The sequence below is a fragment of the Sceloporus occidentalis genome, unplaced genomic scaffold (assembly GCF_023333645.1).
Source record: "Sceloporus occidentalis isolate IW3139 unplaced genomic scaffold, rSceOcc1.0.p SCAF_2, whole genome shotgun sequence".
In the NCBI taxonomy this organism is placed as follows: Eukaryota; Metazoa; Chordata; class Lepidosauria; order Squamata; family Phrynosomatidae; genus Sceloporus; species Sceloporus occidentalis.
In genome coordinates, this window is record NW_028316982.1 from 128,357,083 (window position 1) to 128,375,546 (window position 18,464).

An 18,464-nucleotide genomic window follows, 5' to 3' on the forward strand; every position below is an offset into this window, starting at 1 on the left:
CCAGCTGACCAAGTGTATCAGCACAAGTGGGGTGGATAGTCCTCACAGCAGCCAATGAGATCTCGGCTTCCCTCATTCTGTGCAGCCATCTGTTTGCTTCCCCTCCACATTAGCACGCAGAAGAGGGAAGAAGGATGTGAGGAATAAGGAAGAAAAAACTAAGAGAGAGTTATGAGAGAGGGAGGAGAAGCTTAAAGGGCAAGTTTGTTTTTAAAAAGAGAGAGAGAGAGAGAAAGAAGGAAGGAAAGGAAAAAGGTTTTGAGAAAGATACCCCGAGAGGTGATAAGATACATGTGTCCCTACGGCAGTGCTTCTCAATTATTTTCTGTCATGCCCCCCCTAGGAAGAAGAAAACATTTCGCGCCCCCCACGCGACTGTAAATAGTATGATTTGTCTATAAAATTGTTATAAGTACACCTCTGCATAACAGAGCCTCGCGCCCCCTTTACGGAGCCTCGCGCCCCCCCCGGGGGGCCCGCCCCACTATTTGAGAAAGGCTGCCCTACGGAGACAAGGCAGGAACAAAAACTGGGATCATGGGACACTCTCGAAAGCTGATTTGTTACTGCCTATGGAGAAAAGAGAGGACCACCCCACAGTTAGGATGTTCCATCCACCTCTACAGGAAAATATATCATTCTCAACCTATCTTGACAACATAGAAACCTGCATAATGAAGTGCCCAATAAAGACTTTTCAATATAACAGAAGAATGTTAAGGAAAGACAGAACAACATATCAGAGTAACAGCTTCAACATGATAAAATAAAATATGAAATTTAAATACCAGTCTTTTTAATAGAGAAAAATAAAATGTCTCCACACTTATTTACCTTTGGAGCAGACAAAACACCAGCTGACATTAACATGTGCATGATGGCTCTTCCCTTTAGTGGCAGTGAAATGACTGGTACAAATAATGCTGCTAGAAGTGATCACTGCACATCCTGCGGCAACACAACCATCACTAGCATGATAAGCAACAGGACAGCGAACACACCGCATCATTTTGCCTATCAGAAACACAAATACATCTGCATCATCACTCCTGATTATTGACTGAAATGTTTAGAAAGTACAAATAAGATTGTAAATACCTACATTACACATGCAATGTTTCCTGCCATGCAAATATTTCCTTCCAAATAATGTCCTAACAAATTAGTTGATTTCTGCCATTGATTTACTTTTGTATCACAACCAATCTAACATATTGGGGCAAAATAAGGCTCCATACCATTTTTAATGAAACCATGGTGTGTCAACACAGAAGCAGATTGTCAGTAGGTTGGCCCAACTGGTGGGAAATCAAAACTGGGTCATGAAATATCCCATAAAACAAAGAATAAAGATTTTTATCTGATATTATTTTAATTTTAGTCTACACTTATGTTTTCCGGTTCTATGTGCCTTAATGCAACAGACTGGATCCCCTACACAAAAACACTTCTTTGGACATAACAAATATATATACAAAATGTTATGTTATACAGTGGATCCTTGTTATACGCTGGGGTTTGGTTCCAAGATCCCCCGTGTATAACAAAATCCGTGTATGCTCAAGTCCCATTAAGTATAATGACATAGCAAAATGGTGTCCCTAATAAAAAATGGAACATCAAGGTAAATTTATACTTTTTTGGAACATTTTCAAACCGTGTATGCTTAAATCCGTGTATAAAAAAATTCGTGTATAAGAAGGGCCGACTGTAAAAGTAAAATACAACGTTTTATATAAAACACACAAAAACAATTTAAAATATAATAAAAAACAAAAATAAACAAGATAAAAGCACATGGTTAAACACTGTTCTGCCATGCAATTAAAAATCAAAGGTCACCCCTGAGGGAAAGGTGGAAAGAGAGCAAGGAGGGGACTAACTGGATCTTCCATGGAAATGAGCAGCCACTCTTCACCAAGACAAAGCCCCTCCCCTGAAAATCATGAAACTCAAGCCAGCTGGTTTGTTATTTTATTTCATTTCATTCCATTGCATTTCATTCCACTGCATTTATATACTGCCTTTCTCCCAGACTGGGATCCAAAGTGGCTTCCAAAGAATTAAAAACAAAACAAAACAAAAACATATTCATAAGAAAATAAAAAACCTCCATATTATACAATACCAAAACCTTTTTTAAAAATTGTACAAAATTTAATAAATAAAAGACTGGTCTCAATAAGAAAGTTTTAAATGTGCTTTTGCACATTTAAAACTTGTGTGACAACTGCACCCATTCCTTGAAATGCAGGATCTGGCCTTGGTGTTACGTGCTTTGGTTACATCCCCATTTGTACTACTGTAACACGCTCTACGCTCTCTCTCCATCCATCATCCAGAGGGAGAGAAAGGCAAGCCAGCTCCATCAGGCCTTGCCTGAAAGAAGAAGGCCCTCCCTCCAGTCCATTTGCCATGAGTTCTGCTGGACTTTCCCCCTTTCCCACTGCCATTCTCTTCTCCTTTTGTGTCTTGTCTCTTTAGATTGTAAGCCTGAGGGCAGGGAAATTTTTAATTAACAATTTGTAAGCTGCTCTGATAGCCTTTTGGCTGAAGAGTGCGGCATAAATAAATAAATAAATAAATAAATAAATAAATAAATAAATTTATTACTACTACTACTTGGGACTGCCTTTGAAGAGTCTTTGGAAAGTGCAACCAGGCTGTTAAAGGGGACAGGTTACAGAGACCACACAATGTCCCTGTTGAAACATATCTACTGGCTGGCAGTTTGTTTCAGGGCACATTTTGTCCTAGTCCTAGTTCTGACCTATAAAGCCCTATATGGCTCAGGTCCAGGCTATGTGGCAGACCATATTCTCCTTGTATGAGCTGGCCTGGGCTTTGAGTAGAGGCCCTTCAGTATAGGCCCTCCTCTCAGTCCCACCCCCAGCACAAGCATGGTTGATGGGAACATGAGAGAGGACCTTCTCAGTTGCTGCCCCTAGACTGTGGAAGAACAGGTTGCTTACTTGTAACTGTGGTTCTTGGAGTGGTTGTCTGTGCCCTCACACAATAGGGTTTTGTGCCTACGCAGAGACTCCATTCAGAAAGCTGAAAAGCTGAGCAGATTGGTGGAAAGCCGTGTCCACTCCTGTGTACTAAGTAAGCCCAATCCCACTTATCTAATCCACCTTCAATTCAAGTCTGCCGCAAGAAAATTAGCAAGGACCTGACTGAGGGGACGTAGAGTGGGTTTGTGTAAGGCCACGGATGACCACTCGAAGAACCACTTACAGGTAAGCAACTTGTTCTTCTTCTTCATGGTCTCTGTGCCTCACACAATAGGGTGACTAAAAAGCTTACCTGTGGCAGGTGGGAAGGTCACTGTAGAATTGAAGAGAGAGCAGCACGGCCAAAGCTGGCATCCCAATCAGACCTGGAATCAAGCCGGTAATGCCGGACAAACATGGAAAGTTGAGACCACGTGGCTCCCTTTCAGACATCAGGCAGAGCAATGTCTCTGAGGAAGGTGGCAGAGGAGGATACAGCCTTGGTTGAGTGTGGGCGCAGACCAACAGGACAAGGGCGTTTGGCAAAATTGTCAGCAAAATTGTCTGGGCAATCCACTTTGAAAACCTTTGAGAAGAAACAGGTTGGCCTGTCTTAGGTCCCCCATAACAAACAAATAACTTGGTGGTCAACCCGAACTCAGCAGAACGTTGAACATAAAACAACAAAGCACGGCAAACATCAAGTGTGTGCATAGTCTTTTCCAGAGCCGTGGAAGGGTCTGGATAAAAAGTGGATAACACAATGTCCTGAGAAAGGTGGAAAGAGGACACCACCTTAGGGAGAAAGGAAATGTCTGGCTTGAGGACCAGTTTTTCCTGTGAAAAATAAGGAAGGGCTCATCTGAGTACAATGCCGTCAGCTTGGAAGACCTCCTGGCTGACATGATGGCCATAAGAAACACCACTTTTAGCTAAGTAATCTCAAGGAGGCCAACCCCAAAGAGCAGCCAGGTAAGATGTGTAAGCACCAATGAGAGTGACCAGGGAGGAGCCAGCGGAGATAGCGGAGGGTAAAGACCCTTGAAAAATCTCTTTAAAGCAGATGAGGTGAAGAGCTTAGCAGACGGTGAACCAAGGGGCTGGTTAGCTACAATAAATATACCTTGAGAGATGAAAAGGTGAGTCCTTGATCACGCAGATGAAGCAGGAAGTGCAAGGCCATAGAGAGTTGAACCGGCAAGCATGGTTCAGCTCTAGCCTCAGCAAAGGCACAATAGTGCTTTCATTTATAAGATTAGTAGAATCCTTTCTGGAAGCTCACAGAAGTTCTGGAGCAGTCAAGGCTGGATCCTCCAAGCTGTCATGTGGAGGCTACCTAGGTCTGGGTGAAGGACTGCGCCAAGTGGAAGAGAAGGTCCGGCCAGTTAGGAAGTTTGAGGTATTGGCCCCTGGACAGGTGGAGTACGGGGGCAAACCAGTGTTGCCTCAGCCAGTAAGGAGCTGGTAGAATTGCATTAGCTCTGTCCCTGGTCATTTTGGCCACAAAAGGAAAGTGTCACCTAGGGTGCCTGCCCCTCGGCCCGCTCTGGTGCAGAACATCGTACACTGGGCATTCTCTGGAGTGGTAAAAAAGATCCAGGGAGAGTGTTCCCCACCATGAAGCAATGGGATGGAAAACTTCCTATGACAAGGTCCATTCGTGTTGAAGAACCCTGTCCCAGCTGAGGGAGTCTGCTAAGACATTGTCCTTGCCTGCCAGATGAACTGCCACTGGGTGAATGGAATGTTGATGGCACCATGTCCAGAGCTGTTGACTAAGTTGAAGAAGAACAGGGGAGTGTGTTCCACCCTGTTTGTTGATATAACAGACCGTGATAGTATTGTCTGTTACTACCTGGACAGCTCTGAAAGAGGTGGTTCTCGAAAGACTGAAAGGCTCTGATGACAGCCAACAGTTCCAGAGCATTGATGTGCATTTTCATTTTGGAAGGGGACCAGAGGCCATGTACACAGAGGTTTTTGCAGTGGGCCCCAACCCGTCATGGATGTATCCGTGGTGGCCACCCTGGAGGGTTGTGGAGGTTGAAAGGGCATTCCCGAGGATGTTCCTGGGGATCAACCACCACCAAAGAGAGGCACAAACATGTTGAAGGAGTGACAGCTTCTTGGACTGTCTGTCATTGAGGTGGTCGAACACAGAGTGAAACCATTCTTGTAGAGCCCAGAATCTTAGGCGTGCCAAGTAGGTGGAGGCCATAAGGCCTAGAAGGTGTTGAATGTCCCTCGCTGTACGACAGTGCATACAGAAAACAGAGTGAAGGTGAGTCCAAAGGGCTTCTGCCCTTCTGGTGGGTAGATAGGCACGAGCCATAACAGAGTCCAGAGAAGTTCCTATATACTCTATTACCCTGATTGGTTCCAAGACAGCCTTGGAGGGGTTGACTGTGAGATCCAAGTCAGTGAGGAGAGAGAGAGAGGTGGTGTGGACATCTCAGAACAACTGTGTATGGGAGGATGACACCAGCAACCAATCATCCAAATAAGGAAAAAATCTTGATTCCCTGGATGCAAAGGTGAGAGATGACCACTGCCATGTATTTTGTAAACACACAGGGGGCGGTGGAGAGACCAAAGGGTAGGACGGTATATTGCTAAAGATCTCTGTCAAAAGTGAAGCAAGAAACTTGCGGTGCTGAGTTCTGATGGCGATGTGAAAGTAGGCATCTTTCAGGTCAATCAATGCAAACCAATACCCTTGATGGAGAAAGGGGAGGATCAACTGAAGGTTCACCACCCTTAATTTGCATGGTGTGATATAGTGGTTGACACACTTTAGATCGAGCATAGAGGGAAGTTCACCATCTCTTTTCAGCACCGTGATATACCTGGAGACATAACTGTCCATCTTGCATCTTTCTGGGATGGATTGAATGGCACCTTTGTTGAAAAGGGAGGTGATCTCCTTTAGGAGAGGAGGGAAAGATGGAGTAGAGCGAAAGACGCCTAGAGGTGAAGTACTTGCAAACTCTATGGCGTAACCCAAACGTACAATGGTAAGTATCCAGATATCTGTGGTGATTCAACACCAGTTGTTGTAAAAGTGGCGAAGTCTGGAAAAATGATGAGACAGCAGTGGAAAGTTTGGAGGAATTGGACAAGATGATGGTGTCGTCCCCATAGATCTGTCAAACATGAATTTGGAGGATGAAGACTTCTTGGAAGATTGTTGTTGTTGCTGGGGATAGAGCTGCCTGTAGGGCCTTCGAGAGGATTGCTGAGAAGAGTCCCTGTATGGAGTAGGGGCCACAGACAGAGGACTGGAGTAGTTGGAAGAGGCAGGCCATGGGTGCCACTGCTGTTTCCGGTATTGTTGTTTCTGATCGGTGACACCCAACCTCTTGCCTGTAAGGCATGCCTTGCCCAATGGATCCAGAGACTCGTCAGACTTAGCCACAAAAAAGGTGAGCTTGTTTTCTGCTGCTCCAGAGAACAGGACCCGGAACAATGGATGCAAGCTACAGGAAAAGAGATTCCATGTCAACATTAGGACTGACAGTAAAGGCTGTACGACAGTGGAACACTCTTCCTCGGAGTGCAGTGGAGTCTCTTTCCTTGGAGGTCTTTAAACATAGGTTGGGTGGCCATCTGTCGGGTATGCTTTGATTGTGATTTCCTGCATGGCAGGGAGGTTGGACTGGATGGCGCTTGTGGTCTCTTCCAACTCTATGATTCAAAAGGCAGATCTTCAATACACTTCTTAGCCTCATCTGTGAGAACAGTAGATCTGAGCCAAGCATAGCGATGGAGCCCAACAAGAACTGACATCTCTTTAGCCGCACAGTCCACAGAATGCCTAGCTGAGTGGATTTGTTGGATGACCAAGGACAGCCTCTGTGTAGAAATAAAGGGCAGCTGCCTTCTGTTCTTCCGGCAAGAAGGGGATGAAAGCAGTCATCTTATCCCACAACAGTTTCTGGTAGGCACCCATGCAAGCCTCCACGTTATCCACCTTAGCAGAAAGGGCAGCCAAAGAGTAGAAGTGCTGTCCAAAAATGGTAAGGTGTCTATTCACCTTGTCCACTGGAGCAGAATGGGTCTTGAAGAAAATCTTCTTGGTGGCTGATCCTATGTTGTGAAATAACCTCCTGTGGGAAGCAAAGTTCCCCCTCTTTCTATTTACATAGGCCTTAACATTTAAATTGGATGTTGCAGAAGGATCTTTTAATTGGGTGTGAAGCATTTTTATCTTTTATGGTTTAAGGTTATTTTTAATTTTTTAAATATTTTATCAGATTGTTTATTTAATGGTTTGTTTTTGTGCTAAGTTTAACTATATTTTGTTTTAAGTTATGCTATAAACTGCCCTGGATTCCATATTCCAGAAAGGTGGGACATGGATTAATTGATTGATTAATTAATTAATTTCACAAAGACTACAGCACAAGGAAGAGCAACTGTGAACAAAGCTGCATAAACAATAAAAACAAGGCACTTCCTGTGTCTAACCCTCTCAGGCTACCAGGAGTTGCCACAAGACAAATGGTATTACACTTTGCACTGCAACAGTAACTAAATTCAGAAACTACAATTGTGAAAATATACAGAAAATGAATACCTTTGGAAACTTTGGGATTTGAAGGATTAGTAACATGGCAACTGATACAACTGTGGAGAGGGCATCGAAAGCCCCTATTTTCAAATACAGTCAGGTGGAATTTTTTCACACAGGTTTCATGGTAAAATTTTCCACAGTGTGACACTATACAGCGTTTCACGTCAGATTTTTTCTCTTTGCACACAAAACATGTATGAAAACCTATAAAAAATTTAAAACAGAAGTTGAATATTTTAGGAGATTAAAAACCATTCATTTCCTGACATATAAGCAATAAAATAAATATCAGAAATTGAAGATGTGTTACTAAATAAAAATACACTATCAAATAATACTAATATTGTACTAGTTTACTTTTCAGCTGTACTTCATCTATAACACATCTTCTATTATTCTGTTAGATCAGGAGTTTATAAAGTGTTGTCAACAGGCTGCATATGGCCACCAGGGCCATTTTTTGTGGCTCCCAGGCATAAAATAGTCTCTAAAATTACCATTATGTGGTGCAGAGGACACTTCCATCATGTGCCCTGGGATCAAAACAAATGTTTGCAATTTTTTTTTGCCTCAAAACAGGCACATGCCCTGTAGGAGCCCTGATAGCCTTCCAAAAATGGTGAGAATGCCCCCTACAAGGCATTTGGGGGCAAAAATAGTAATTATTTTTGTTGGAAGCAGGTGCAGTGGGAGGGTACAGCCCTCCAAGGTCTCCTGTGGGGGGATGTGAAACCCTAGACTTCCACAACTGCTCATATCTATTTTATGCTCCAAATCCCTCTTGTCAATAAAATCAGTTTGCAGCTTTTATCGTGACAAATTATAAACTAACACACACCAATAAGGTATGTAATATGTTTGTGGACCAGAACAAACTTGCCTGAAGAACATTCAGTACAAATGAAGTGTCCTGAGGGCTTTCCAGAGAGGCCAGTACAGCTTGCATGAAAAGCACCAAAACAGCGTCCTTCACAAAGCAGCAGCTCTCCAGGCTTTTCACAGACCTTCGAGAGTAGAAAAGTTCAACATTAAAAAGTACCAAAACAGGGGAATTGATTCTCTCATTATCAACCACATTTCCTTTCCCTTTTTTATGACATGTTGAATACTACATTTCTATTTCATCCTAGTTTGAGCGTCACATTCAACATCATTTAATGTACCAACCTATTTAATTTTTCAATGAGGACAACTGAAAATCTTCTGCAACCTGGTGCTCTGTGTCTATTCAGAATGCATACCTATTCATAAGACAATTCTACTGAGATCATTTTCCTTTTTATTCATTCTCCTACTTCTCCTTATCTTTACTCAGTTCTTTAAACAGGTGAGTGGCTGCCTGACAGTCTGAAGGGGCACACCAGACTAGAATGCAGATGAAGTGGAGACAGATCTTGCTGTTCTGGTCTCCTGGCAGTCTGGTAGGCTGAAAAGATAGTAGAAGCCACCCATTTGGAAATGCACTGTGAGAAAATTTGACAACCATGCTATGACTGCTGTAGCAGAAAAAGAGTCTAAGAAATTTCCTTAAATGCTTCATCCAGTAAATTATCAAGTACTAGCAGCATCCCTCCCCATACTCAATAAACTCTTCTGATGGTTAGCAGAAATCTTTTATTGAAAGATTAGGGAAAGATCCATCTAGGAAGACTTCTTAGGACTGACAATTTAGCATAAATACATCAAATAAGAACAATAGCAAGTTCTAACTCCACCCCCACCCCCCACCCCCACCCTCCAAAATCAAAACAGTTGTTTGGTCTCTACCCTCCTCAAATTTGGTGGGCAAATATTTTCTCAAAACAACTTTGCAGTACACACATTGTTCTCAAAACAATAATCCTTTTCAAATATTTTATCTTTGTTCACAGAGAGTCTGAACCTGGCAGAGTTATTTTATAGTTTTTGTGGGTTTTTCGGGCTATGTAGCCATGTACTAGAAGAGTTTGTTCCTGATGTTTTGCCAGCATCTGTGGCTGGCATCGCCAGATGCTGGCGAAACGTCAGGAACAAACTCTTCTAGAACATGGCCATACAGCCTGAAAAACCCACAAAAAATTATAGATGCCGGCCATGAAAGCCTTCGACTTCACAGTTATTCTACACAACAAACTTTCAAAGGTATCAAGAAGGGGAAGGGGGGGAGACTGATAGGTGGAGGTTTTGGTAACCTTTGAGGAAGCTCTTGATCATGGGTTGAAGAAAATCAATACCAAGAAAGATACTAGAACAGATCATTAAACAAGAGAATCTGTGAATACTTAAAAAACAACGCCATAATCACAAAAAGTCAACATGGGTTTCTGGGAAACAAGTCATGCCAGATTAATCTGATCTCCTTTTTTGATAAAATTACCATTTTGGTAGACAAACAAGGAAACAAGTTTGTTTGCGAACAAGCTAGTAAAATGTGGGTTAGACAACACAACTGTTAGGTTGAGCAGCCGAACCCAAAGGCTCCTCTTCACCATGGAGAGAGGTGACTAGTGGGGTGCCACAGGGTTCTGTTCTGGGCCCAGTGCTATTCAACATCTTTATTAATGACTTGGATGAAGGAATAGAGGGCCTGCTTATCAAATTTGCAGATGACACCAAATCAGGAGGAGTAGCTAATACCCCAGAGGACAGGATCAAAATTCAAAAAGACCTTAATAGATTAGAATGCTGAGCCAAGATAACAAGATGAATTTCAACACAGAAAAATGTGAAGTACAGCACTTAGGGCAAAAAAAAAAATTGAAATACATAGATATGGGATGAGGGATACCTAGCTTAAGGAGACTACGTGTGAAAGGGTCTAGGAGTCCTAGTAGACCACAAGTTGAACATGAGTCAACAGTATGATGTGGCAGCTAAAAAGGCCAATGCGATTTTAGACTGCATGAAAAAAAATATAGTGTCTAGATCAAGGGATATAATAATGACAACTCTATCCTGCTTCGATCAGGCCTCACCTGGAATACTGTGACCAGTTCTGGGCACCACAATTCAAAAAGGATGTTGACAAGCTAGAACGTGTCCAAAGGAAGGCTACCAAAATGGTGAAGGGCCTGGAAATCATGATTTATGAGGAAAGACTTAGGAAGCTGTGTTTATGTATTTGAAGGGGTGCAAGCTTGTTTTCTGCTGCTCCAGAGAACAGGACCCAGAACAATGGATGCAAGCTACACAAAACAAATTCCAGCTCAATGGAGGAACTTCCTGACAATGGAACACACTTCCTCAGAATGTGGTGAAGTCTTCTTCTTTGGAGGCCTTTAAGCAGAGGTTGGATGGCCATATTTCAGGGATGCTTTGACTGTGATTTCTTGCATGGCAGGAGGTTGGACTGGATGGCCCTTGTTTCTTCCAACTCTATGATGCTATGGTACTGTGAAAACAAGATGCTTTCCCATTCTACTCAAAGTGCCATGATATCGCTGAGAGATAACATTTTACTGAAGAGGGGAATAAACCCTTGTCAGCTAAGGATGCCAGAAATTCCAGGACATGTGGAATGTCTGCTGGGTCAGGTGGAACATTCCTGGAGTGGAAGAAGGAGCAGAAAGTGTCCCATTTATACATGAATGACTTTATCATGGATGGTCTATGGGTCATTTGAAGAATGCACTTCTACAGAGACAAGAGGGAGGTTAAAGGAAGATATTCCAGGCTTTTCGTTTGTGCATGGGAAGGTCCGGGTGTCTTGTCATTCCATGGCTGAATGTAAGGAGATTCGGTCAAACGGGCACACAAAGGAAGGTCCTGCTAGAAAGATGATGGAGGAGGAAACCACCATTGCCTGGGCCACCACCAAGTGATCAAGATGCACTGGGCTTTGTCTCTTCTGAGTTGGGTGATAACTTGTATTGTCATGGAGGAAATACATTCACTTATGCAGCATTTCTTAACCAGGGAGCATACGGCTCCATGGGAGGCCCTAGGACATTCCAAAGGGGCCACATGTGAAAATCTCATAAATTGGGGGGGGGGGGGCACACCATGAGACTACAGGGCCAGAGAAGGAAGTTAGAAGGGAAGAAAACAGAGAAGTGACTAAGAAAAGAAAGGAGAAAAGTGATTGGCCACGCATAATTGGCTTCAAAGTTGCTTCCGCTTCCTTCTCCCTCCCACTGGCTACAGCAGTTTTAGTGTGTAGGACGCTCTTTCTCTGTGCAAATATTACTGCAAAAGGAGATATGTTGCAGCATGCAAGAGTTCTGAAGGTAATCTTCAGGTATTTTTAGCCATTGTGTTTCCCATTCCATTTGCAGTTGCTATGTTCAGTTGCTTCTCAACGTAAATAACTATCAGGATCAGTTATAATTTTTCATTTCTCTTTGTTCAGATGTTCTAATGCTATTTTATTTCTGATAAGTCATCTTATTATTTTGTAGTTGCAAAACATACGAAAAATTAGTCTGCATCTGCATTGGATTTCGTTTTTTATTTTTAGATACTCCATGGCTACCCTCACAAAATAGAAATGTCAACAATACTCAGTCGAGTATCTTGACTAAATATTTATTCTGTCAGCACAAGACTTCACAAGACCTATGTGTTTGATATATATGACCACACTTTCCAATGAGAGTATGTGTCCATGTAAGTTACAAAAGCATTTGGAAACGTCTCGTAAAGACAAGGATAAACCTGGTTTGTCTCCTCCCTGCTCTCTAACAGCAGGTGAAGACTCTTTATTTGAGGAATATTTGGTGACAGTAGATAGAGATTTCAGACAGAGGTGTAGTGTTTGTTTCTTTTTTAATTTCATCACGTTTTAAATGCCTTTTAATGTTGTTTTAACTTGTGTTTTTAACTTGTGTTTTTAAATTAGTTGAACTGTATTGTACATTTTATATTAAGAGGTTTTAAATTGTGTTTTTAAAGTGCTGTATTCCACCTTGGGTCCTGCACTGGGAGAAAGGATGGATATAAATTAATTAAATTAAATTAAATTAGTAGATATAAAGCTTAGTGTTTCATTAATCTCTCATCTCAGTCTTTCTCATGCTATCTCTCTTAAGGCCTCAAGTAACTGCTCTTAGCTCTGGTAATGGGGTTAACATGATTTAAAACTGAAGTTCCACAGTTCAGCCTTACTCTACCCTCCATTCTGTCCCTGCTGGGACACAGAACAGCCCACTCCTGCAGGTATGGTGCTGTGAAGAAGGGATGGTTTCTTCATTTTAATCTAGTATCAAGACCTTGTTCTAACAGATTTCTCTTACCTGACAAACATATTCCTTTCTTGCTGCAGCTCCTCGGTCAGTCTTTTTGGACTGAGACATTTCTGCTAGTGCCTCATCAGCACTTTCAAAGGGAGATTCTGACCGCTCATCTCCTTGGCTATCTGAGATCTAAAGAAAAACAGAATGAATGAAAAAAGAGCATTCTTGCTTAACATAATCATATTTGCAAAAGTCCAGAACATCTGCATGTCTAACATGTTCTACTACCAACTTAAAAAAATGACTTTACTCCACAAAATACGACCACCACTGCTAATAAATATTTGTGACTCAGCTATCAAATGCCTCATCAATGATATTTCATATTCTGAGAGTCAGTGTGGAATAGTGGTTTGAGTATTGGACTGAGACTCTGGAGTCCAGGATTCAAATCCCAAATGGCCATGGAAACCCACTGGGTGACTTTGGGCAAGTCACACTCTCTCAGCCTCAGAGGAAGAAAAGGGCAAACCCACTCTGAACAAATCTTGCCAAAAAATTCCCACAAGAGGATCATTTTAGGATCACCTAAAGTCAGCCACACAACAACATATTTTGTTGTTGTTGTTGATAATGACAATATTAAAACAGATTGCATAAAAATAAAATATATTAAAAAGATAAAAGTGTTTAAAATACTTAAAGGCCCTCCCTCTTCCCTGTCCCCACCAACCGTTCTTGTGATAAATAATAAAAATAATAATAATAAAAATTTTATTTGTATACCGCCCTTCCAAAGATCAGGGCGGTGAACAGCATAATAAAAACAAATAATGTCACAAGTTACATAATATCAATACAATCAATTATACAAATACCCAATAAAAACAGGTTAAAAAAAAACCCCGTTAGCCAACCTTCTTGCCAACAAGGAGGAAGGGAGGCCAGCTGGAACTTCAATCGGGGAATGCAGCATGGAATAAGAAGGTTTTTAAGTCCCTTCTGAATTGAGCCAGGGAGGTGGCCAAGCGGAGCTCTGTGGGCAGCGTGTTCCATAGGGCCGGGGCGGCGATGGAATATGTCTTCCTCGTTGTAGAGGTCAGCCCGGCCCCTGGGACCCTAAGTAGTTGCTGCCCAGAAGTTCTGAGGGTGCGGGGCGGAATGTATGGGGAGAGGCGGTCCTTCAGGTATCCTGGGCCCAAGCCATTTAGGGCTTTATAGGTAATCACCAACACCTTATACTGTGCCCGGAAGCGAATAGGCAGCCAATGCAGGTCTTTTAGCACTGGTGTAATATGGCTGTCCTGGAAGTACCAGTGATCAGCCTGGCTGCCATATTCTGTACCATCTGTAGCTTCCGGGTTTGGTATAAGGGTTGCCCCATGTAGAGTGCATTGCAGAAATCCAGTCTCGAGGTTACCAGAGCATGTACCAGTTTCAAGGTCCCTCTGGGCCAGGTATGGGCGCAGCTGGCGAATAAGCCGAAGCTGATAACAGGTGCTCTTGACCGTCGCACTCACCTGAGCTGTCAGGTGAAGCGACGAGTCAAGAAGCACCCCCAGACTGCGCACGGAGTCCTTCACAGGACGCGTGATCCCGTTCAGGACAGGTGGAACCACCGCCATTCCTGGACCAGGGGAACCTATCACAAGTACCTCCGTTTTCTCTGGATTCAGTCTGAGTCGGTTTTCCCTCATCCAGCCCATTACTGACTCCAGACAGGCCACGAGAGGAGAGACGCCATCCTCAGTCACTGCATCAGTCGGAGACATAGAGAAAACTATTTGGGTGTCATCAGCGTACTGATAACCCCGCACCCCATGTCTCCGGATGATCTCTCCCAGCGGTTTCATGTAAATGTTAAAAAGCATGGGAGACAGAATGGCTCCTTGAGGGACCCCAGTTATGAGGGCCCTCTTATCGGAGCACACGTCTCCCAGCTGTACCATCTGGAACCTCCCAGAGAGGTAGGACCGGAACCACTGGAGCGCAGTGCCCCCGATTCCCACCTCTGCCAGGCGCCCCAGACGGATACCATGGTCTATGGTATCGAAAGCCGCTGAGATGTCCAAGAGCACGGACACGCTTCCCCTGTCGATGCCCAGACGGAGATCATCGACCAAGGTGACCATGGCCGTCTCAACCCCGTAACCCGCCCGAAAGCCAGTTTGAAATGGGTCCAGATAATCCGTTTCATCCAAGATCGATCGAAGCTGGATTGCAACCGCCCTCTCGATCACCTTCCCCAAAAATGGTAGCAGCGAGACTGGCCGATAACTACTATGTAACAGGGGGTCGAGGGATTGCAACCGCCCTCTCGATCACCTTCCCCAAAAATGGTAGCAGCGAGACTGGCCGATAACTACTATGTAACAGGGGGTCGAGGGAGGGCTTTTTTAGTAAAGGTTTTACAATGGCCAATTTTAAATCAGATGGAAATTGCTCCTCCCTCAAGGATGTATTAATAATCCGGTGTAACAAACCCGTTACTGCCGGTCCCCCCTGAGCCGCTAACCATGAGGGACAGGGATCGAGAGAGCAGGTTGTCTTCCGAACACTTCCAAGGATCTTGTCCACATCATCGGTACTTACCAACTCAAACTGATCCAGTTTAATGAAGTCCACGGAGGCTCTGGACGCCTCTACCCTAGGTTCTGCTCTAATGTCGGCGTTAAGATCTTCGCTTATCCGAGAGGTTTTATCCGCGAAGAAGTTATTAAATTGGTCACAGCAGGCCTTAGAAGGTTCAAGGATCTGGTTCAGGGCAGGAGGGAGCTGAGTTAGCTCCCTGACTACTCTGAACAACTCTGCCGGACACGACTCCGTGGACGCAACACGAGCACCATAGAACGAATTCTTAGCTGCTCGTATCGCCTCTCCATAGTCCTTTAACAGTTGGTCTAGGAGAGCCTTGTCGTCTAAGCGAAGGTGTTTCCGCCAACGGTTCTCTAGCCGTCGCAGTTCCCGCTTCCTTGCCCGGAGATCTTCCGTATACCAGGGCTTACGCTTGGAAGCGGGTCTGAGAGGGCGCTTGGGAGCGATAGTGTGTATAGCCCTAGAGAGACCGGTATTCCAAATACCAGTCAGGGCATCAACAGAGTCGCCGTCACTTCCAACCATGTATCCCTCTAGAGCTTCCTGGAACCTCTTGGGTTCCATCAGCCTTCGAGGGTGGACCATCCTAATAGGTCCACCATCCCCGGGAGGGATCTGGGTAGAGACCTTGATTTTTGCCTCCACCAGGAAATGATCCGTCCATGACAGGGGGGAAATGTTAGTTATTTCCGCCCACGGATTTTCCGCTTCCGAACAGAAGACCAAATCAAGAGTATTACCCGCAAAATGCGTAGGACCCGAAATCAGCTGGGACAGGCCCATGGCCACCATGGTATCCATGAATTCCCGAGCCGCACCGGATGGAACATAGCTGGCCGTGAGGGAGATGTTGAAGTCACCCAGGACAAGTAGCCTGGGCGTCTCCAGCATCAACTCCGCGACCAGCTGTGTCAGCTCGTTAAGGGAGTCCGTTAGCGCACGGGGTGGCCGGTACACCAACAGAATCCCCAGACTGTCCCTAGCCTTCAGGGTCAAGTAAATACACTCGATATAGGAAGTCTGTCGGAAGTGGTTCCTGGTGAGAGACAAGGTGTTCCTATGTATCAAGGCCACACCCCCCCCCCGCCCACCTAACCTGGGCTGGTCCTTCACCGAGAACCCAGCAGGCAGGGCCTGAGCCCACACAGCATCTCCCTCAGGCCCAAGCCAGGTCTCGGTAATGCAAGCCAGATCGCAACTATAATCCTCCAACAAATCATGGAGGATGTGGGACTTGTTGTTAATCGATCTGGCATTGCACAGGAGCAGTGACAGGGTTTGTGGCACGGTTGGAGTGACCCTCAGGTCCCTTAGGTTGGGAGGGGGACAGGAAGGAGAGATAGATATGACGCATCGATCTCGCCTTCCCCTGGAACGCAAGTCCCTTCTCCCACCGCCATACCTCCCCCTGCCCCACACTACCTCAATGGGAGCTCCGCTCGTATCGATGTTATCCCCCCCTCCCCAGCCCATGCATCCCCCGCATCCATAACCTCCCCCCACCCTTCCCCAGCAATTGAAAGAGCAGAGGTTAGCCACTTCAGGCATCCCCTGCTCTAAGGCTAACATCTACACAGCCTCCTTAATCCTGCAAAGATGAGCAACTGCGCTGTTGTGACGCTGCGGAGTCCTGCAACAGTCCGTGGGCGGCCTCCCCGGGGCGGTGCGCAGCTGCGCACCTCCGACACCCCAGAGAGAGCCGCCCGGCAGCAGCAGCGTGGCCCCTGGCCCAAAGTCCGGCAGGAAGGAGGCGTGGTGGAGGAGGAGTCCAGGCAGCTGGCTTTTAGCGTGTCACTGCCACCGACACGCCCCTCGCTCCGCCTTCCCCCCAGGTGTCCCCAGCTGGTCCTCCGGAGCCGCCTTGGGGCCGCAGCGAAAAACAAAGCGGAGTCCTGCAACAGTCCGTGGGCGGCCTCCCCGGGGCGGTGCACAGCTGCGCACCTCCGACACCCCAGAGAGAGCCGCCCGGCAGCAGCAGCGTGGCCCCTGGCCCAAAGTCCAGCAGGAAGGAGGCGTGGTGATGGTGGTGGGACAGAGAGAAGGGCCTCTCCTGAGAATCTCAGACCCTGGGCCAGCTCATACAGGTTGATACAGTCTGCCAAATAGCCTGGACATGAGCCATACCGGGCTTTATAACACTTTGAATTGTGCCTGGAAACAAACTGGCAGCCAGAGGAGCTGTTTCAATAGGGGCATTGTGTAATCTCTATAACCTGCCTCTGTTAACAACCTTGCTGCAGCTCTTTGGACCAGCTGAAGTTTCCAAACACTCATCAAAGGCAGCGCCAAGTAGAGCGTGTTACTGTAGTCCAAATGGGATGTAACCAAGGCATGTACCACCGTGGCCATATCCAATGTTTCAAGGAATGGGCACAGTTGGCGTACAAGTTTTAAATGTGCAAAAGCACTCCTGGTCACTGCAGAGACCTGGACCTCCAGGTTCAGAGTTGAGTCCAGGAGTACCCTTGAAGTGCACACTTGCGTCTTCAGGAGAAGTATAACAGAGGCTGAATCCCCATGCCTGATTATAGTCCATACAACATAACATAACAGCCATAACCACTTTTAACAAGATTACACACAAAATGTTAATAATATGAACAAATCTTTGTACGTGTTTGTGCCATGATTTGTTCTGTAACAGAGAAAGGCAGGTTGTTCACCTGTAACTGTGGTTCTTCTAGTAGTCATCTGCGAATCCTCACAAATGGGTTTTATCTGTGCTTGCGCAGTAAGCTTGGAACCTTCTAGATTCGCTAGGCAAAGTTTACTTTGCAACATTCTGAAACTTTTTGGCGGTAGCTCCGCCCATCCCGATATAAGCCCCTAACGGTCCCGCACCTCTCCAGTTCCATAAGTACACCGCATAGCAGTGATAGAGTAAGTTAATAATAGCAGGACACAACTGAGGGGAGGATGGGTGGGGTTTGTGAGAATTCACAGATGACCACTCGAAAAATTACAGGTGAGCAACCTGTCCTCCTTCTTCGTGGTCTCTGTGAATCACACAAATTGGTTAGACTGACAAGCTTTAGTCAGTGGAGGACAGTGTCAGGATAATTTGTAAAGGTTCAACAGGTTATGTTTATTCAAACAACTCTTAATATCGGCCAATCAGAGGCCATCGTAGATTAAATTGGAAAGGTGATAAGC

General features: G+C 45.0%; 1 protein-coding gene across 5 annotated transcripts in view; it reads right to left on the reverse strand.

The window, feature by feature from the left end:
• NSD2 (nuclear receptor binding SET domain protein 2) overlaps positions 1-18,464 on the reverse strand; it is a 158,159-nt gene that overhangs the window by 53,977 nt on the left and 85,718 nt on the right. For all 5 annotated transcript variants that reach the window (XM_089510936.1, XM_089510935.1, XM_089510934.1 and 2 more), the window contains 4 exons: positions 12,777-12,905; positions 8,447-8,570; positions 7,570-7,770; positions 835-1,014 (listed from right to left, as the gene is read on the reverse strand). In XM_089510936.1, coding sequence (XP_089367062.1) covers positions 835-1,014; positions 7,570-7,770; positions 8,447-8,570; positions 12,777-12,905 — 634 coding nt within the window. The remainder of the gene's footprint in view (positions 1-834; positions 1,015-7,569; positions 7,771-8,446; positions 8,571-12,776; positions 12,906-18,464) is intronic.